This window comes from Anomaloglossus baeobatrachus, chromosome 5, assembly GCF_048569485.1.
Source record: "Anomaloglossus baeobatrachus isolate aAnoBae1 chromosome 5, aAnoBae1.hap1, whole genome shotgun sequence".
Classification (NCBI taxonomy): domain Eukaryota; kingdom Metazoa; phylum Chordata; class Amphibia; order Anura; family Aromobatidae; genus Anomaloglossus; species Anomaloglossus baeobatrachus.
Window position 1 is genome coordinate 271,871,235 of NC_134357.1, and position 22,677 is coordinate 271,893,911.

Below are 22,677 nucleotides of genomic sequence, written 5' to 3' on the forward strand. Positions count from 1 at the left end.
TGCATCTGGATATTATCATAGTGCAGGTGGAGTGGACTGTGGTGTCCTCACCCTCTAATAATACATATGGGTCAGACTTGTCTCTGCATCTGGCTGTTATATTACAGGTGGATCAGACTCTTAATGCCTTCTACTGCAGGTGAAGCAGACAGTGCGGCAGTGTGTTCTTAACAATTAATTGTTGCGCAGGTGGAGCTGACTCATGTATCCCACTTACAATAAGGCCACGTGCACACATTGAGTATTTGAGTTTTTTACCTCAGTATATGTAGCCAAAACCAAGAGGGGAACAATCACAGGTAAAGTACAATAGTAACACGGGCACCACTTCTGTATTTATCACCCACTCCTGGTTTTGGCTACAAATACTGAGGTAAAAAAAACTCACCAAACACTTATCGTGTGGTCGTGTCCTAACACAAGCAGAGCAGACTTTAATGTCGCTTGCACAGGTGGAGCAGACTGTAGTGTTCAATGTGTAACAGCTTCTATGTACAGGTGGAGCAGATTGTAGTGTATTTCCTGCTGGCTTGTATGCCACTTATTGAAGACGCCTCATTATTATACAGGAGGTGGTGTTTATTATAGGAAAGGTTTGATTGCTGATGACTTATATCACAGGAGGAGAAAACGTACTTTTTTTTTTTTTTTTTTTCCCCAGCTCTTAATGTCACTTAGGTAGTTTATATTGTAAAGGAGGAGCAGACTCTGGTGTCCTGTCCGATTATTTCTCCATTATTGAGAGTTCTTCATATGCGGTGTGTGAGAATATTCAAGGTGGTCAGGTTCTTATGGCTTCATGAACGCGGTGGAAGGAGTAATTTTTTTTTTTGTGTATCGTGACTACTGCAATCAATGTGATACAAAGATGGCGTTATGGGTGTGACATGGTCTCTTCCCTTAGGCTTTATGCACAAGCTGCATCTTTTACTGCGTTTTTGGGGAAGCTTTGAGGTCACAAAGATGCATCTAAATGCATGCATTTCCTTTACCCAGCAAAGTCTGAGATTTCTATTTGCTGTCTGGACAGTGAATCTTTTTTGGCTGAATTTTTGAAGCCAAGATGGAGCATGTCAGTTCTTTTTGCGTTTTGTCCCTGGCAGACAAATGTCCCATTGACCCGGGGTCGGCAGGCGATTGATCCCTGGTATCTGGTCAGATGCCAGTCCCTGTATAAAGTCTATGGGTAGGAGAAAGCGCTTCATATTTACAGATTCACCAGGGCGGCTGTCACACTGCTCTCGTTGCCACTCATTCACTTCCAAGGCTGCTCATTACCTTCATTAAATGTGCACTGCCCACCGGCATCTGTGATTGATTGCACTCAAACGAGCTCCGACACTGAGGGACGCGTGTCTGAAGCTTCCAATCATAGATGTCGACATAGAGTAAAATAAATAAAATTGGCGTAGGATCCTCCCATATTATGCTATCCAGCACAGATAAAGCCCAACAGCTTTATCAGATAAAGCCCAACAGCTGGTATTTTCAGTCTAGGAAGACCCATGGTTAGTAGGCGCCCCACAGCCTAAAAATATCAGCCTTTAGCCATCCGGAATTTCCGCATCCATTGGGGCTCATTCACATGACTGTTCCGTTTTTGCGGTCCGCAAAAGACGTCTGTTTTTTTTTCACGGTTGCATCTGTGTGACATCCGTTCCGTTCCGTATACAGGTCGTGTGTCATCCATGTATCATCCGTGTGCCTTCCGTGTTTTGCAGTCCGCAAAATACGGAAGCAGCTAGATAGATAAATAGATGGATAGCTAGATATACCGTAGATAGATGGATAGAGCGATAAATAGAGGAATGAATGAATAAATTAATGAATGAATGGAGGGATAGATAGATGGTAGATGAGAAAGACCTATATAATCTTCCACTCCCCTGCATTTTGTAATCTTGCACCCTTTTGTGCCTTTCATGTGGCATTAAAGGGTGCTTAGCCTTGTATTTCGCCAAAAAATAAATAATTAAAAAAAAACGGCGTGGGGTACCCCTATTTTTTTGTAGCCAGCTCGGGTAAAGCAGATGTCTGCAAACCACAGCTGGCAGCTTCATCTTGGCTGGTAATCCAAAACAGAGGGCACCCCACGCTGTTATTTTAAATTAAATTAAAACAAAAACATGGGCCCCCCCCAAATTGGATCACCAGCCAAGGTAAAGTTGACAGCTGTGGTCTGGTATTCTCAGACAAGGGAGGTCCACGGTTCTTGTACCTTCCCCAGCATAAGAATAGCAGGCTGCAGCCGCCCCAGAAGTGGCGCATCCATTAGATGTGCCAATCCTGGTGGTTTTCCCAGATCATCACGATGCCCTGGTGCGGTGGCAAGCTGGGTAATATATGGGGTTGATACCAGATGTGTAATGTCACCTGGCATCAAGCCCTGGGGTTACTGATGTCACGGTGTCTATCAGATACCCGACATCACTAACCCAGTCAGTAATAAAAAAAAAAATAGACGACAAACACATTTTTAATTGAAAAAAAATCTCCCCAACACATTACCTCTTTTACCAACTTATTGGAAAGAAAAAACAAATCCGGGTCCAGCGTAATCCAATAAGGGGGTTCCACGACGATTCATACTCACTGTCCCAGTCATTGAAGAACAGAATGTTCCCCATTGGCTGGGAGAGCAGTGCACTGACCTGAGCTACCATCATGCGGTCAGCCCAGGTCACTGCAGAGCATGACCAGCGCTGACTTCAGGAGGTTAACTAGGTACATTACCTGCGGTGATGGAAGCCGCTGCACTCCTGGTGTCAGCGCTGGTCACTGACTTCTATGCCCGCCGCGTCTCAGATCACCTCTCGCGAGAGGCCCATGACGTCACCGCTAGTCAGTCTCGGGCCGCCTGCCAGAGGTGATGTGAGAATGCAGCTGTCAGTGACGAGTGCTGACGTCAGGAGTTTATCACCGCAGGTAATGAACTTTACTAACCGCCTGACGGCAACCATCATCATCCCCATGGCTGCTTGCGCTGCAGTGCGGGCATATGCTGACACGCTGCAGTGCGGGCATATGCTGACACGCTGCAGTGCGGGCATATGCGGACACGCTGCAGTGCGGGCAGCCGCGGAGCGGGACACAGACTGTACGGGCATCCAACGGAGGTCACACAGAAGTGCTTCCGTGCAGCTGCCGGGGATTTTGCGGGCCCAATGACTTGTATTGAGTCACGGTCTGTTATCATGGAACAGAATAGGACATGTTCCATAATAACAGAACGGACATATGGCATCCAATGTGTTTTTTAGTTTTTTTGTTTTGTTTTTTTTTTTTGTAGGATCGGATGCACACGCAAGTGCTACCATGTACCATCCGATCCTCCACAAATGACATTGAAAAGATGGTCCTGTCCGTGTGTCTGCAAAAAAACAGGAACTGACCAGGACAAATGGAACGGTCATGTGAATGAGCCCTAAAATGAGACAATCCCAGCACTTCACCTGACTCTTCCCGATTGCCCTGGTGTGGTGACAATCAGGGTAATAAGGGGTTAATGGCAGCTTACAGCTGCCACTAAGCCCTAGATTAGTAATGGGAGGTGTCTGAGACCCCCCCCCAATTACTAATCTGTAAGTGAAAACCAATAAATGGGAAACACTGAAATAATCCTTTATTTGGAATAAAAGACAAACACACACCCTTTTTCACCTCGCTATTAACCCCCAAAAACATCCCTGCAGGTCCGCCGTAATCCACACGAGGTCCCACAACGCTTCCCGCACTGCTACACCTGAAGTTCACAGCAAGCGCCATAGAACATGACTGCCCATTGTGAGGTTCAGGCAGAGACTGAGCCGCGATCAGTGGTGACCTAGAGTTGGCCAGTACCTAACTATTCGTACTCATTATGCTCATAATGAATACTGTATAATAATCTTGTATTCATTCCGAATAGCATTTGCAATTCAAGCCAATGGAGAAAAACTCGCAAAGTAACAAGTGACCCGAATGTCATATTATTCGTGTGAGAAGCAAATAGTGCGAAATTCAGGTTACTCGTTACATTGCGAGTATTCCCTATTGACTTGCACTGCACATGCTATTCGAAACGAATACGCGAGTATTAGACAGTACTCGTTATGAATATAGCGAGTACAAATAGTTAGGTACTCGCTCAACTCTAGTGGTGACGTCACTCAGGTTAGCCGTGGCCACAGCTGGCGTCCTCCACCTGTGACCACAAATCACCTGAGTGACGTCCCCACTGATTGCGCGTCTCACATAAGGCTACTTTCACACATCCGGTTTGAGCACTGCGGCTCAATCCGGCTGTGAAAACTATGCAACGGATGCGGCGAAAACACCGCATCCGTTGCATAAGTTTTTACATGCGGCCCGTCCGTTTTTTTCCGGTTGCGGCATGCTACTGAGCATGCGCAGTGGAAAAAAACGCATGCGGCGACCGGATGCGTTTTTTTCCGCATCGCGCCGCATCCGGCCTCCATAGGTATGCATTGAAAAATGCGCCGCAGCGGCCGGATGCGGCGCGATGCGGTGTTTTTTGCCGGAGCAAAAAACGTTGCAGGGAAAGTTCGATCCGGCCGCGGCATCGGCTAAATCTGCCGCATGCGGCAAAAACCGGACCGAACGCAAGCCCCTGCGGCACAATACGGCACTAATGTAAGTCTATGCAAAAAAAAAACGCAACCGGCGTTACAAAAGCCGGTTGCGGTTTTTCTGCAGAACGCCGTATTGTGCCGCACAGCAAAAATCCGGATGTGTGAAAGTAGCCTAAGTTTGATGGATATAATTCATCTAATGGATGCGCCACTTCTGAGGCAGCTGTGGGCTGCTACTGTTAGGCTGGAAAGGACCAAATAACCAAGGCTCTTCCAACTCCAATAATATCAGCCCCCAGTTGTCTGCTGTACCTTGGCTGGTTTTTTAAAAAAAAAAAAAAAATGGGGGGGACCTTACTTTTTTTTTTTTTTTTTTTTTTTTTTTTTTTTAAATCAAATTAATTAAAAAAAAGTGTGGGATCCCCTCTATTTTTCATAACCAGACAAGATACAGCAATAGCTGAGGGATACAGCATGCAGCAGTTCCTGTGCTGGATATGAAAAATGGGGGGGACCCCACGTCATATTTTGCCAAAAAATAATAAAAAAAAAAAACCAGCTGGCCAAGCTAGCTGTCCTTCTATCAAGCTATTCTGTTATTTCTATCTATTCTATATGTTCTTTCTATCTATCCTAGCTATCTATCAATTATCCTATCATATTTTGTTTCTCCTTTAAAAAAATGCAAAAAAACCACATTAATAAAAAGGCGACAAATGGTCATGCTTTTATTGGGCCTCAAGCTGCGTTTCTGTGACCACAGGATAAAAAGCTGCACTCAGAAACAGATGCAGTGTGCGCATATAGCCCATAGATTGCAAGAGTATAAAGAGAAAATGTCAAGGTATTTTTTGGGGGATATTGAAGTAAAAGCGATGTCCCCACATTTAAGTTATGCAGAACAATCTTCTTTTAGGTTTTATTTCAGCCTTATTAAAGGTTACAAGCCCTTTGATAAACCCTCAGATGCCCCACTCTTTACTGTAGCTGTTTTCTGATAGAAGAACTTGGAGCTATTAAAGGGGTTGTCCAGCACCACTCACAGATTAGACTAGGACATATGCATGATACTTACGGATTGTGCACACATCCTGGTAGGTGCGTGGAGACACTGCATTAACAGCACCGCTCGCCCCCCGACATGCAAGTGAGCGGCCTTGGAAAACCCGTTTAATTGCCCCGATTGCTTCACTCGATCTTGGTGTTAATAGTGTGCATTTTATTTTCCTGAGGGGCCACATTAAAGATTGTGACTGTTGTGGAGGGCTGAAAATATGGACTGAAATTATTAATTTATACAATTAATATTACCATAAAATAATTATTCTTATTATGCTGAATTAAGCAGGCTGACACCCCTCTTATATACCATATGAGCCCACAAACAGCCCCCTATATGAACCTCCACATAACCCCTTACAAATATTATGAGCCCCCACATTGCCCTGATATATTGTATTAGCTTGTGCACAGCCCCCCTCATATACTGGGAGTCTCTTCATAACCCCCCCCCCCTAAATACAGTATGGGCCCTATATACAGTATGAGCCTCCATGGATCCCCTTATATTCAGTATGAGGCCCCCACATAGCCCCTTATATTCAGTATGAGGCCCCCACATAGCCCCTTATATTCAGTATGAGGCCCCCACATAGCCCCTTATATTCAGTATGAGGCCCCCACATAGCCCCTTATATTCAGTATGAGGCCCCCACATAGCCCCTTATATTCAGTATGAGGCCCCCACATAGCCCCTTATATTCAGTATGAGGCCCCCACATAGCCCCTTATATTCAGTATGAGGCCCCCACATAGCCCCTTATATTCAGTATGAGGCCCCCACATAGCCCCTTATATTCAGTATGAGGCCCCCACATAGCCCCTTATATTCAGTATGAGGCCCCCACATAGCCCCTTATATTCAGTATGAGGCCCCCACATAGCCCCTTATATTCAGTATGAGGCCCCCACATAGCCCCTTATATTCAGTATGAGGCCCCCACATAGCCCCTTATATTCAGTATGAGGCCCCCACATAGCCCCTTATATTCAGTATGAGGCCCCTTATATTCAGTATGAGGCCCCCACATAGCCCCTTATATTCAGTATGAGGCCCCTTATATTCAGTATGAGGCCCCCACATAGCCCCTTATATTCAGTATGAGACCCCACATAGCCCCCCTATATATAGTGAGCCCCACACAGCCCCCCTATATTCAGTATGAACCTTCACATAATCCCTATATACAGTATGAGCCCCCAACATGGCCATCTATATACAGCATGAGCCCCTACGTATCCCTCTATACAGTCATGGCTGAAAGTGTTAGTACCCTTGAAATTGTTCCAGAAAATTAATTATTTTTCCCAGAAAATTCTTCTAATTACATGTTTTGTTATACACGTTTATTTCCTTTTGTGTATATTGAAATAAGATGAAAAGACAAAAAGGCAAATTGGACATAATTTCACACAAAACCCCAGTTGAATAGACCAGGAGTCTTTGCACTGATTGTCTTGATGAACATTTTTCAGATACAGAATCAACTAGATTAGGGAGAGATTAAGGAAAATCTACGTTTTAGGCCTAAGACACATGGCATGAAAATCGGTGCGAGTGGGATGCGATAAAACATCACATTGTACTCGGACCAGTATTAGCCTGTGTCACCGCACACGAGCGATTATTTTCTCAGCCCTAATCGGACCGAGAAAATAGTCTCAGCATGCTGTGACTGTAAAGTGAGTCTTGTTTCTCTCGCACCCATTCAAGTGTATGGGGCGAGAGAAAAATCGCACTGCACTCATGGTACACCGGTGTAATGCAAGTGCAGAGTGAGAATGGAAATAGCCGGCAACGGAGGAGAGAGGGAGAGAAATCCCTCCCTCCCCTCCGCAGCACTGGCCCGCCCCTCCTCAGGAGCAGCCAGCCCTTCCCCCCGCACCTGAAGTCTGCTTGCATGGCTGGACCTCAGTCGCAGGGACACTCGCATGACACTCTGCTCCTGCTGTACTGCCAGCGTGAGCCGAGTGTCATGCGAGGATTGCAGTAGTCCCCGGGTGGCACCGGCCTTATACTCATTTTAAGCCATTGAAATGGATATACTCGGTGGGGAGATCACACTTATACACTACAGCACAAGCTAGAGGTAGAGCATAGAATTTGCTAGCGGTGCTTGGACACTTGGTGCATCTTGTCTCATCTCTAAGATATTTACAGTGTGGAGACTTGAGAAATGGAAACAGTTGTTAAGATGTTATCACAGAAACTGGCCGCATAATCTATTTTAATTTTTGCTGGAGAAATGCTTCTAAAGTATCTACATGTAAATATATATATATTTTTTTTGTAATATATCTCTATCTCCTAAGAGCTGCATGATGTAGGGGCTGTGAGTTGCTGTTTCTAAGCAAGAAGGCCTGCGGAGACACCATCACATGTTTCTTAACGCTGGCAGGAAACTAGCCAGGTCTTTCACCGGGAAGGAACAACCACGGGAAGGGCAGTCTCCAGTCAAGGAGACCACCTATGCCAAACATGGTATCCATCCACAGACAGCCGTTTCGGGGTATTTGCCCCTCATCAGTGTGGAGTAGGAATCTGGCTAGTGGGACATTGCCTAGTAAAAGACTATGTGAGCAAGGATGGTTGACCTTAGGGAGATCAACATCCAACATCTAGCCAGATTCCTACTCCACACTGATGAGGGGCAAATACCCCGAAACGGCTGTCTGTGGATGGATACCATGTTTGGCATAGGTGGTCTCACATAGTTGCTGTTTCTATACAATTATTATTTTCTTTTTCGCTCCATTGGGAGACCCAGACAATTGGGTGTATAGCTTCTGCCTCCGGAGGCCACACAAAGTATTACACTTTAAAAAGTGTAACCCCTCCCCTCTGCCTATACACCCTCCCGTGGATCACGGGCTCCTCAGTTTTATGCTTTGTGTGGAAGGAGGCACACATCCACTCATGCATTCTCATATTAGTTATGTCGGTTGGAAGAAAAGAGGGCCCCCGGCATGTTCCCTTCTCACCCCACTACGTCGGCGGTGTTGTTAAGGTTGAGGTACCCATTGTGGGTACAAAGGCCGGAGCCTCATGCCGTCTCCTTCACCATCCCTTAGCGGCTCTGGGAGAAGTGGGATCCTGAGCGGTCATCCATTTACTGGGACCGTGCTCCCTCCGCAGCCCCTGTGGGAATCTACCGGACCAGAGTCTATTCAACCTCAGGGACCGGGCCCTGCAACTCAAAGGTACTCTGTGTCCCCATTGGGGACTGTGCAGGAAGCGCACCTTCTTCCCGGACGCTGCGGCAGCTGCTGAATTGAGAAGGCCGGCGGACTTCCGCGCCGACCGTGCCTGCTTGTCGGGCGCGGTCTCAAATTTAGTCCCCGGCTTCATCGCGGCCTAGTCGCAAAAAATCCCGCCCCCGGGCCTGCCTGTCAGGGGTAAGGGCGGGACTGCCGACCTGACGTCGGATGTGAGGGCTGGAGCATCCTGCATGTTTCCTCCCCCTCACTGATCACTGTGGGGACCCCAGATTCCCGCACTTTCCTGGCGCCGCCCACGGCTCCACTCCTCCCCTGAGAGCTCCGGCAGCCATTTTTTGGCATTCTGCCGGTGGAGGATTCTCAGTGAAGAGCTCTGCAGCTCCGGGGGACCTAAGGCAGGGAATCTGGAGGACACACACTCCGCTTGTTAGCGGTCGGTAAGCCACACCGGTCACCCGGTGCTGGTCCCCCTAGGGTGCCGGAATAGATACGTATTTATATATATATATATATATATTTCTGTTCGGTCGGGCTGTATACCCTTTTTTGCCCATATACCCTCAGTGATCATTCTCCTAGGAGACAACAGCATGTCGTCCACAAGGAGCAAAGCTGTTAAGGCACAGGGTTTTTTTTGCGGCCTGTACCTCTTGTGGGGCTATGTTACCTGCGGGTTCCACCTACCCTCACTGTGAGCAATGCTCGACCCCTGTTTCGCTTGCTCAGCCGGAGCCTCGGTCACTAGTGGGCCCCTCGGCTCATGTAGACCCCCCTGCTCCCCCTGTCCAGGCGGCAGGGACAGAGTTCGCCTCTTTTGCTGAGAAACTCTCTGAGTCACTTTCACAATCCATGGCTCAGTTTATGGACAAATGGTCTGCCAAGCTGCTAGAAGCTTTGCAGTCCAGACCGGTCCTTACACAGGCCCCGGCCCCTGTTGGATCGTCGCCTCCAGGCCCCTCTCGGTCCGCGCCGCAGCGCGCTCCCAGGTTGGGCCCTAGGTCTCACGTGGAGGACTCCTGCCCGGACCACAGTCCTAGACAGGCTAAGCGGGCTCGCTGGGAATCTTCCCCGACTTCTTCACGCTGCTCGGGTTCCCAGCTTGAGGACTCTCTGGAGGACGAGGCGGACGTCGCAGCTCAGGGCTCTGACCCTGACGTCGCCCTTAACCTTGGTACACCTGAAGGGGACGCCTTAGTGAATGATCTTATCTCGTCCATCAACCAGGTGTTGGATCTCTCTCCCCCGCCTCCTACTGTAGAGGAGTCGGCGTCTCAGCAGGAGAAACACCAGTTTCGGTTCCCCAAACGTACACGTAGTGCGTTTTTCGATCACTCTAACTTCAGAGACGCTGTCCAGAAGCCCAGAGCGGTTCCGGACAAGCGCTTTACTAAGCGCCTCACTGACACGCGTTACCCCTTCCCCTCTGAAGTCGCTAAGGGTTGGGCTCAATGTCCCAAGGTGGATCCTCCAGTCTCTAGATTGGCGGCTAGATCCGTGGTATCGGTTGCAGATGGCTCATCGCTAAAGGATGCCACTGACAGGCAGATAGAGCTCCTGGTGAAGTCCATCTATGAGGCCACGGGCGCGTCTTTTGCCCCGGCCTTTGCAGCCATGTGGGCACTCCAAGCTATCTCAGCTTGTCTGGCTCAGATTAATGCTGTCACACGCAATTCTGCTCCGCAAGTTGCGTCTTTGACTTCTCAAGCGTCAGCTTTTTCTTCCTACGCCATGAACGCAGTCCTAGACTCTGCTAGCCGTACAGCGGTGGCATCCGCTAACTCTGTGGCAGTCCGCAGGGCCATGTGGCTGCGCGAATGGAAGGCAGACTCGGCCTCCAAGAGGTTCTTAACCGGTTTGCCGTTTTCTGGCGACCGCTTGTTTGGCGAACGATTGGATGAGATTATTAAGGAATCCAAGGGAAAGGACTCCTCCTTACCCCAGTCCAAACCTAAGAGACCTCAGCAACGGGGGCTGTGGTCACGGATGGAATCTCTCCGCTCGGTCATCGCCTCGATGTCACAAGGAGACTTCCTAGCATCGATCGACATCAAGGATGCTTATCTCCACGTGCCGATCGCACCCGAACATCAACGCTTCTTGCGTTTCGCCATCGGGGACGAACACCTTCAGTTCGTGGCATTGCCTTTCGGCCTGGCGACAGCCCCACGGGTTTTCACCAAAGTCATGGCATCCGTTGTGGCGGTCCTACATTCTCAGGGCCACTCGGTGATTCCCTACTTAGACGATCTCCTAGTCAGGGCCCCTTCTCGGGTGGCGTGTCAACACAGCCTTACCGTCGCTCTGGCGACTCTCCAGCAGTTCGGGTGGATCATCAACTTCCCGAAATCCAAGTTGACACCGACCCAATCACTGACTTACCTCGGGATGGAGTTTCATACACAGTCAGCGGTAGTCAAGCTACCGCGGGACAAACAGCTTTCTCTGCAGGCAGGGGTGCAATCACTTCTTCGGGGTCAGTCACACCCCTTAAGGCGCCTCATGCACTTCCTGGGGAAGATGGTGGCAGCGATGGAGGCAGTGCCGTTCGCGCAATTCCATCTGCGGCCACTCCAATGGGACATTCTCCGCAAATGGGACAGGAGGTCGGCTTCCCTCGACAGGAACTTCTCTCTTTCCCTTGCAACCAAGACGTCACTTCAGTGGTGGCTCCTTCCCAATTCTCTATCGCAGGGAAAATCCTTCCTACCCCCAACCTGGGCTGTGGTCACCACGGACGCGAGCCTGTCAGTGTGGGGAGCGTTTTTTCTCCACCACAGGGCTCCGGGAACCTGGACTCCGATAGAGTCTTCCCTTCAGATCAATGTTCTGGAGACAAGGGCAGTGTATCTGGCCCTATTGGCTTTCCATCGGTGGCTGGAGGGCAGGCAGATCCGTATCCAGTCGGACAACGCCACTGCTGTCGCATACATCAACCACCAAGGCGGCACTCGCAGTCGTCAAGCCTTCCAGGAAGTCCGGCGGATTCTGCAGTGGGTGGAAGCCACAGCCTCCACCATCTCCGCAGTTCACATCCCGGGCGTAGAAAACTGGGAAGCAGATTTTCTCAGTCGTCAGGGCATGGATGCGGGGGAATGGTCTCTGCACCCAGAAGTGTTTCGAGAGATCTGTCGCCGCTGGGGAACGCCGGACGTCGATTTCATGGCGTTACGGCACAACAACAAAGTCCCGGCATTCATGGCACGGTCTCAGGATCACAGAGCTCTGGCGGCGGACGCGTTAGTTCAGGATTGGTCGCAGTTTCGACTGCCTTATGTGTTTCCTCCTCTGCCGATGCTGCCCAGAGTGTTACGCAAGATCAGGTCCGACTGCCGTTGCGCCATTCTCGTCGCTCCAGACTGGCCGAGACGGTCGTGGTACCCGGATCTGTGGCATCTCACGGTGGGTCAACCGTGGGCGCTTCCAGACCGCCCAGACTTGCTGTCACAAGGCCCGTTTTTCCATCTGAATTCTGTGGCCCTCAACCTGACTGTGTGGCCATTGAGTCCTGGCTCCTAGCGTCTTCAGGGTTATCTCAGGATGTCATTGCCACCATGAGACAGGCCAGGAAGCCAACGTCCGCCAAGATCTATTACAGGTCTTGGCAAATCTTCTTATCCTGGTGCTCTGATAACGGTTTTCCTCCATGGCCGTTTGCCTTACCCACTTTTCTTTCATTCCTTCAATCCGGAATGGACAAGGGTTTGTCACTCGGCTCTCTCAAGGGCCAAGTATCGGCGCTCTCCGTATTTTTTCAAAAGCGCCTAGCCAGGCTTCCGCAGGTCCGCACGTTCCTGCAGGGAGTTTGCCACATAGTCCCACCTTACAAGCGTTCGCTGGAGCCCTGGGATCTTAACAGGGTGCTAACGGCTCTTCAGAAACCACCTTTCGAGCCGCTGCAGGATGTCTCTTTATCACGTCTTTCGCAGAAGGTGGCCTTTCTAGTGGCAGTTACATCACTCCGGAGAGTGTCTGAGCTTGCAGCGCTGTCATGCAAAGCCCCCTTCCTGGTTTTTCACCAGGATAAGGTGGTTCTGCGTCCGGTCCCGGAATTTCTCCCTAAGGTGGTATCCCCTTTTCATCTCAATCAGGATATCTCCTTGCCTTCATTTTGCCCTAATCCAATTCACCAATGTGAAAAGGATTTGCACTCTTTGGATCTGGTGAGAGCACTCCGACTCTACGTGTCTCGCACGGCGCCCCTGCGTCGTTCAGATGCTCTCTTTGTCCTTGTCGCTGGCCAGCGTAAGGGTTCGCAGGCTTCCAAGTCAACCTTGGCTCGGTGGATCAAGGAACAGATTCTCGAAGCCTACCGTTCTTCTGGGCTTCCGCTTCCTTCAGGGCTGAAAGCCCATTCTACCAGAGCCGTGGGTGCGTCCTGGGCATTGCGGCACCGGGCTACGGATCAGCAGGTGTGTCAGGCAGCTACGTGGTCTAGTCTGCACACTTTCACGAAACACTATCAAGTGCATACCTATGCTTCGGCAGACACCAGTCTAGGTAGGCGAGTCCTTCAGGCGGCGGTTGCCCACCTGTAAGAGGGGGCCGTTTCGGCTCTTTTTATTGAGGTATTCTTTTACCCACCCAGGGACTGCTTTTGGACGTCCCAATTGTCTGGGTCTCCCAATGGAGCGACAAAGAAGAAGGGAATTTTGTTTACTTACCGTAAATTCCTTTTCTTATAGCTCCTATTGGGAGACCCAGCACCCGCCCCTGTTCCCTTCGGGCTGGTTGTTCTTTTGTGTACACATGTTGTTCATGTTGAATTGTTCTTTTGGTTCATGGTTTTCAGTTCTCCGAACATCCTTCGGATTGAATTTACCCTAGACCAATTTATAAGTTTTCTCCTTCCTGCTTTTGCACCAAAACTGAGGAGCCCGTGATCCACGGGAGGGTGTATAGCAGAGGGGAGGGGTTACACTTTTTAAAGTGTAATACTTTGTGTGGCCTCCGGAGGCAGAGGCTATACACCCAGTTGTCTGGGTCTCCCAATAGGAGCTAGAAGAAAAGGAATTTACGGTAAGTAAACAAAATTCCCTTCTTTTCAACAGGAGATTATCACCAGAGGGCAAATGTTTTGTGCCTCCTAGTCAGCTGCTCTGTGTAACCCCATGCCCACCACTGATTAGCAGCTTTCTGTCAACGTGCAGTGTACACTGAATTGTACCGATCAGAGGTGTGGATGGGCTTATACATGGCTCAGCATTCAGAGGACTTGATCTGCAGCATAGAAAACTGTGATTTTGCCAAAATGACAACATGCTGACCAGCAAGTATCACATCACTGGAATCGGGGCTCAGCCCCTATATCATGCTGCTCTCAGATTACATAGTAAAAACCTGGTGATAGATTTCTTTATTAGTATTTAGCCCCTGTCTTAAACCTTCAGGCTGATGGGAATCTCTGCCAAAGTCATTTTTATTGTTTCCATTGTAGGTCGGTTTAGGACTATTACGGTTTTTATTATCTGACAACCTAAAGAACAATGGCAAAGGATAAGAATCGAATGTCTGAGAAGATATTAAATCTCACACTGGAGATCATCTACCTGCTCACTGGAGATGTAAGTAATGTTGTCTTCCTTAATGCTTATAAATGATTTCTAAGGCTGTTCATGCACCTTAGTGGGTGAGCATTCAGCCAACAGCTGTTTCTCCTAATCCCACTTTTCCCTATACACATGTACACTCTATATACAGTGGGTACGGAAAGTATTCAGACCCTTTTACATTTTTCACTTTGTTTCATTGCAGCCATTTTTTCTCATTAATGTACACTCTACACCCCATCTTGACAGAAAAATAACCAGAAATGTAGAAATTTTTGAAAATTTATTAAACAAAACTGAACTATCACATGGTCATAAGTATTCAGACCCTTTGCTGAGACACTCATATTTAAGTCACATGCTGTCCATTTCCTTCTGATCTTCCTTGAGCTGGTTGTACTTCTTCATTGGGAGTCCAGCTGTGTTTAATTAAACTGATAGGACTTGATTTGGAAAGGCACACACCTGTCTATATAAGACTCCACAGCTCACAGTGCATAGCAAACCAAATAAGAATCATGAGTTCAAAGGATCTGCCCAAGGATCTCAGAGACAGAATTGTGGCAAGGCACAGATCTGGCCAAGGTTACAAAAGAATTTGTGCAGTACTCAAGGTTGCAAATAGCCAATGGGTAAATTTCAAAATTCAAACAATTATAGCAAATTTCAAAAATAGCAACTCTCTTAGTGCAAAGAAAATTTAAAAATTAACCTTTAATAATTCCACTAAAATGGTTAGATAACCACAGACAAACAACACTAAAAAGTAGGTTTGGCCCCTCCTGTCACTTAGGGGATATGTATAAACCAAAACTATAGTTGAATTTCAACCACAATAATAGATTGGACCCATCTCACCAAATCATGGGTGCCATTGAAGTCTACTGGTAATGATAATAAATTGGATTTATCTCACCAAATTTATACAGGTGCCACTCTTCATTAAAGATAATGGGGTCCAATTCATTCCACAATGGAGCCCTTAAGAAATGTTATCTCCCGACGCGTTTCATTCAAAAATTTACTCTTCAGGGGAGTCAAAAATCCATCCCAGGTCTCATTCAATATGTACCTGTTACCAGTCAGCCTAGACTCATCAAGGAGTCATAGATACGGCGGACCCAATCCTAGTCCCATAACACATGGACCAGATACCACGTGGCAGGAGCGGCCGTGACTCTCGCTCTCTCCAAAATGGAAGAAGTTTGGGACCACCAGGACCTTTCCTAGACCTGGCCCTCCAGCTAAACAGAGCAATTGTGGGAGAGGAGCCTTGGTGAGAGAGGTAAAGAAGAAGCCCAAGATCACTGTGGCTGAGCTCCACAGATGCACTAGAGAGATGGGAGAAAGTTCCACAAAGTCAACTATCACTGCAGCCCTCCACCAGTCGGACCTTTATGGCACAGTGGACTGACGGAAGCCTCTCCTCACTGCAAGACATACGAAAGCCCACAGAGAGTTTGCAAACAAAAACACATGAAGGGCTCTCAGACTATGAGATTCTCTGGTCTGATGAGACCAAGATAGAACTTTTTGGTGATAATTCTAAGCCGTATGTGTGGAGAAAACCAGGCACTGCTAATCACCTACCCAATACAATCCCAACAGTGAAACGTGGTGGCAGCATCATGCTATGGGGGTGTTTTTCAGCTGCAGGGACAGGACGACTGGTTGCAATTGAATCAAAAATGTCTGTGGCCAAGTACAGAGATATCCTGGAAGAAAACCTCTTGCAGAGTGCTCTGGACTTTACACTTGGCTGAAGGTTCACCTTCCATCAAGACAATGACCCTAAGCACACAGCTAAAATAACAAAGGAGTGGCTTCAGAACAAATCTGTGACCATTCTTGACTAGCCCAGCCAGAGCCCTGATCTAAACCCAATTGAGCATCTCTGGAGAGACCTGAAAATGGCTGTCCACCAATGTTCACCATCCAACCTGAGGGAACTGGAGAGGATCTGCAAGGACGAATGACAGATGATCCCCCAATCCAGGATCCCAAGAAGACTCATGGTTGTACTAGCTCAAAAGGGAGAGTGCTTCTACTCAATACTGACCATGTGATATTTCAGTTTTTCTTGTTTAATAAATTTGCATACATTTCTACATTTCTGGTGTTTTTTCTGACAAGATGGGGTGCAGGGTGTACATTAATGAGAAAAAAATTGAACTTTTTTGAATTTACTAAATGGCTGCAATGAAACAAAGAGTGAAAAATTTAAAAGGGTCTGAATACTTTCCGTACCCACTGTAATCTGATCCTTCTTTGCCACATGATGATCTTTCAGGAGACCTAATGCACATTAGCTGGTCGGCTGGCAATAAACCAATGTGTATAGAGTTCTTATTTTAGGATCTCTTTAGATGTTCTTTAAGTTCAAGACTAATAACTGACTATTATTGGCCTTGATAGAATTTCACAGCTATCAAAACAGAATCTGGAGGACTGAGCATTACCCAGGATCCCATCATAAAGCCTTCACCTCATTCATTAAATAATGATCTAAAGAATAAAAAGATCCTACACCTCACCAACAAGATCATTGAGCTGCTGACTGTAGAGGTGAGCGCTGCTGGGACATTATACAGCTAGATGCTGGGGGGGGGGTGTGTGTGTGTGTGTGTCCTGTAAAGGTGTTGCTTCTGGTGGTGCATACTGAGAGTATTAGCTGCATAGCAGCTGAAGAGCCACATGTTGAAGACCCCACTGTTTTAAGGTGTCGCTCTTTATTTCTCTGTTTAGGATCAGGAGTATTTAGAGGTGTACAAGGATGTCATTGTGAAACAAAAGACCCTTACATCACCGGGTAAGGGGAGCCTTTAATTGATTGTAAAGAAATAAGGCCGTTTGTAAGATCACACATACCTGATCACCACATATAAATGTTGCATTGAGTCCCTGGGGGACTAGAACACCAGCTCACTTTTGGGAAGATGCCACAAACTTATTAAGAGATACACTTCATGATAAATTAGATGCATGCCATGTGAGCCTCTTCCCCATTCTGCTAAGCCCTGCTAATCTTTAGGTAAAAAAAAAAATTATATAAAAGGGGTCTGATTTGCTATTTTTTTACACTAGTTTCTGTTATTAGGGCATTAATAAAAGTTCGCACTTGGTATTATATACAGGAGGATCCTGTAAAAGAAATAAAGGTTTCAGCAAGAAAATTCCACCTGAGCAATGTCTTCGAGGTCATTCCCAGGATTTTCCAGAAGAAAGTCGCAGTGGATCACAGAATTATAAGGTACATTTCTTCGTAAGACCACTTGATGGCATGACAAATGTGAGCGGATTTCTAATTTAAAGGGAATCTGTCAGGATTTCACACACCAAACTATGTAGCTCTTTCAAAGACAAGTCCAGAATTACTTTTGGGAAATTAACATTTGAGTTGATATGGAAATGAGGCTGTAGATCTGAAGCCTCTGTCACTCCAGCTCTATTCCACACAGCTCCGCCTCCTCCTGCTTGTCTGACAGCCTTTATGCTGTGTGACTTCGGCCAAAGGGGCAGTCAGTAAAGCAGGGGGAGTAGAGCTGGAGTGACAGAGGCTTCAGATCTATAGCTTTATTTGTAATAATTTCAAACACTGGCTATATAAAAGTATTGCTGGACTTGTCTTTTGAAAGAGCTACAAAAGCATATTAGTTTGGGGGCTGGGAAGTCCTCCTAACAGATTCCCAATAACGTATTTTACAACAGTTGAGACCTTTTTATACCTTAAGATTCAACTACTAATGTCCTTTCAGTAGTAGTAATAATCTATATATATAATTGCCTTATTCTGTCCTGTCTGTCCTGTCTGTCCTGTCTGTCCTGTCTGTCCTGTCTGTCCTGTCTGTCCTGTCTGTCCTGTCTGTCCTGTCTGTCCTGTCTGTCCTGTCTGTCCTGTCTGTCCTGTCTGTCCTGTCTGTCCTGTCTGTCCTGTCTGTCCTGTCTGTCCTGTCTGTCCTGTCTGTCCTGTCTGTCCTGTCTGTCCTGTCTGTCCTGTCTGTCCTGTCTGTCCTGTCTGTCCTGTCTGTCCTGTCTGTCCTGTCTGTCCTGTCTGTCCTGTCTGTCCTGTCTGTCCCAAACAGCGGATTGGCCACTGGGCTCGCCATGGCCCCGCCCCCCCTGCACGGATTGGCCGCTCGCCTCGGCTCCGCCCCCTCGCACGGATTGGCCTCTCGCCCCGGCCCCCTGCACCCCTCACGCATTGCACGCTCGCTCTGGCCCCGCACGCATTCCCCGAACCGACTCCCAGGTGAGTGCTGTACCCCCGGGAGCCCACATCAGCGTACGCCGGCGTACGCTGGTGTGGGCTCCCGTGCGAGCGGGGGGCGGCGTACGCTGGTAACCATGGAACACATCCAGTAATATTGTAGCATGGTTACCAGCGTACACAGGCTCCCAGGTGAACGCATCAAGGTCCTGCAGCGGCGGAACACACACATACACACACATAAGAACACACACACACACACACACACCAGCTCACACTCACTCTCACACACACATCAGATCGCATCCACACACTCACAACATCCCGTGATATCGCTTGCTTCTCGGCGGCGATACTGTGCGTGCAGTGACCTTCCAGGACCTGCCGGAGGATCACATGGCCGGAAGCATGTGGTATCTCCGGATGTTGTGATTGTGTGAGCGCGTATGTGCGATATCGTCAGTGTGTGTGCGTGTATGCGATAGGATGTGTGTGAGTGTGTTCTGATGTGTGAGTGTGTGTGTGTGTGAGTGTATGCGATCGGATCTGTGAGTGTCGGCAGAGGAGCACGGCGTGCAGCACAGCTGCTGGGGACCGCCCACCGGTGGGCACAGGGAGAAGTGGGGTGTGTGTGTGAGTGTATGCGATCAGATGTGTGCGTGTATACTGTCTGATGTGTGACTGTGGAGCACGATTGGGAGTGCGCAGCATGGGGGATGGAGCACGATTGGGAGTGCGCAGCATGGGGGATGGAGCACGATTGGGAGTGCGCAGCATGGGGGATGGAGCACGATGGGGAGTGCGCAGCATGGGGGATGGAGCACGATGGGGAGTGCGCAGCATGGGGGATGGAGCACGATGGGGAGGGCGCAGCATGGGGGATGGAGCACGATGGGGGGTGCGCAGCATGGGGGATGGAGCACGATGGGGGGTGCGCAGCATGGGGGATGGAGCACGATGGGGGGTGCGCAGCATGGGGGATGGAGCACGATGGGGGGTGCCCAGAATGGGGGGATGGAGCACGATGGGGAGTGCGCAGCATGGGGGATGGAGCACGATGGGGAGTGCGCAGCATGGGGGATGGAGCACGATGGGGAGTGCGCAGCATGGGGGATGGAGCACGATGGGGAGTGCGCAGCATGGGGGATGGAGCACGATGGGGGGTGCGCAGCATGGGGGATGGAGCACGATGGGGGGTGCGCAGCATGGGGGATGGAGCACGATGGGGGGTGCGCAGCATGGGGGATGGAGCACGATGGGGGTGCGCAGCATGGGGGATGGAGCACGATGGGGGGTGCGCAGCATGGGGGATGGAGCACGATGGGGGGTGCCCAGAATGGGGGGATGGAGCACGATGGGGAGTGCGCAGCATGGGGGATGGAGCACGATGGGGAATGCGCAGCATGGGGGATGGAGCACGATGGGGAATGCGCAGCATGGGGGATGGAGCACGATGGGGGGTGCGCAGCATGGGGGATGGAGCACGATGGGGGGTGCGCAGCATGGGGGATGGAGCACGATGGGGGGTGCGCAGCATGGGGGATGGAGCACGATGGGGAGTGCGCAGCATGGGGGATGGAGCACGATGGGGAATGCGCAGCATGGGGGATGGAGCACGTTTGGGAGTGCGCAGCATGGGGGATGGAGCACGATGGGGAGTGCGCAGCATGGGGGATGGAGCACGATGGGGAGTGCGCAGCATGGGGGATGGAGCACGATGGGGAGTGCGCAGCATGGGGGATGGAGCACGATGGGGGTGCGCAGCATGGGGGATGGAGCACGATGGGGGGTGCACACCTCCCCCCCCCCCAAAACACACACACACACCGCCACACACGCACTGCACAACACACCACACACACACTGGGAACCACAAACACTGCCCTACACAGACACCCACACACACAAACGCTGCACACACAGCACCCAACACACAAACACCGCGGCACACACAAATATACGCACATACCGCACAACACACACATTGCACAAAACATACCTCCCCCCAAAACACACACACAAACCGCGCAACACACACACACAACGCTACAGACACACAGCGCTCTACAAACAACGCAACACACAAACAACACCGCTCTCACCCCCCGCCACACCCAGACAACACCCAGTACATGTACAGCGCCCTACACAAACACTTGGTAACTACACACAATATATATATATTGGGTATGGTATATATACCGTATATACTGGCGTATAAGACGACTTTTTACCCCCTTAAAATAATGGCTACAGTGGGGGGTCGTCTTATACGCCGGATATACAGCCGGATATATCATATATATCATACCTCGGCAGCAATCTGCGGCGCCGTCACTTTAAGGCGCGCAGACATCCTGTTTTGAATTTCATCTGTGGGCGGAGCTACCGCCTTCTCAGTCCCACAGATGAAGGAGGCGAGCTTCTGTCCGGCGCTGTGTGGGCCCCCTCTCCACCGTGACCTAATCGGGTAAATGCCCTCCCCGCCTCCCCATTATGGGCCCCGGTGAGCTGTTTCTAACCCCCCAGATGTATGCCCTGCCAATCCCCCCCCCCCCCCCCCGCTGATGCCGCGGGTGCTGTACCCGCCGAGCCGCGGGTGCAGGCCCCACAGAGCAGCAGAGTTGTGTGTATTTGTCTGTATGTAGCAGAGTTGTATGTGTTTGTCTGTATGTAGCAGAGTTGTATGTGTTTGTCTGTATGTAGCAGAGTTGTATGTGTTTGTCTGTATGTAGCAGAGTTGTATGTGTTTGTCTGTATGTAGCAGAGTTGTATGTGTTTGTCTGTATGTAGCAGAGTTGTATGTGTTTGTCTGTATGTAGTCTTATACAGTGAGTATATCCCAAATTCTATATTTTTAGGGCAGAAGTTGGGGGTCGTCTTATACGCCCAGTCGTCTTATACGCCGGCATATATGGTGTATGTATGTATGTATGTATGTATGTATGTATATGTGTATATATATATATATATATATATAATATATTCATACATTAACTACACAATACGTAAATTCTAGAATACCCGATGCGTAGAATCGGGCCACCTTCTAGTAATAATAATATTCATTTATATAGCCCTGTTAATTTCACAGCGCTTTACATACATTGGCAACACTGTCCCCATTGGGGCTCACAATCTAGATTCCCTATCAGTATCGTGTGAATCTTAGTTTGTATAATATGGCCATGATGTTTCTCAAAAATGAAGACCCCATACAAGTGCTCATAATGTATATATCCGTGTATTTTTTTTTTTTCTTCTTTTTAAATCTTTAGGATGAAAGGCTCAGTGATTTCCAGGTCGTTATTATAGGAGATGATATTAAGAAGGAGGGTGATGAGTTACATGGGGTTATTAAAGAGGAAGAAATTCAAACGGATATCAGCACAGGTATTTGCATCTATATTAAAGGGGTGGTTCACCCATATTTTTTATTGTCTAGATCGATATTATATTGAGAAACAATGTTTCTCTCAAATACCTTGTGTTGTCAATAGTGCCTGTGAGAGGCGCTATTGCAGACCGCTGCTCCCCGTCCAGTGACGTACCCGTCCAATGCTGCCTCGTCACATCCGTGCAGCCGGCTGCTTTCTGAGCCCATCTGCTCCCTGCTCCTCCTCCCTCACAGCACGTCTCTTGCTTGCAACGTTCTGCTAGGAGGGAGGAGGGAGGGGGGAGCAGGAGACACGCCGTGCTAGGAGAGAGGAGGAGGAGGGAGCAAATGGGCTGTGACAGCAGTGAAACACCGCCCACAGCTCAGAGTCTGGAAGACTGTAGCCGGCTGCACGGATGTGACGTGGCAGCATTGGACGGGTACGTCACTGGACGGGGAGCAGCGGTCTGCAATAGCGCCTCTCACAGGCACTATTGCCAACACAAGGTATTTGAGAGAAACATTGTTTCTCAATATAATATCGATCTAGACAATAAAAAATATGGGTGAACCACCCCTTTAAGAGAAAAAAAAATTAATCACTTTTTCCATCATAGGCCTTAAAGACATATTTTCTGCTTTTCGTATATACGGCTGAAAGGAAAAAAAACTAACTGTAGACAATTTTTATTACCTCAT

The 22,677-nt window shown here is 48.8% G+C and overlaps 1 protein-coding gene across 1 annotated transcript in view; it reads left to right on the forward strand.

The window, feature by feature from the left end:
- The window catches only part of LOC142312738 (uncharacterized), a 65,103-nt gene that overhangs the window by 37,368 nt on the left and 5,058 nt on the right, over window positions 1–22,677 (forward strand). The window contains exons 7-12 of the mRNA XM_075351726.1: window positions 3,290–3,360; window positions 14,329–14,410; window positions 16,811–16,960; window positions 17,141–17,204; window positions 17,530–17,645; window positions 21,881–21,995. Coding sequence (XP_075207841.1) covers window positions 3,290–3,360; window positions 14,329–14,410; window positions 16,811–16,960; window positions 17,141–17,204; window positions 17,530–17,645; window positions 21,881–21,995 — 598 coding nt within the window. The remainder of the gene's footprint in view (window positions 1–3,289; window positions 3,361–14,328; window positions 14,411–16,810; window positions 16,961–17,140; window positions 17,205–17,529; window positions 17,646–21,880; window positions 21,996–22,677) is intronic.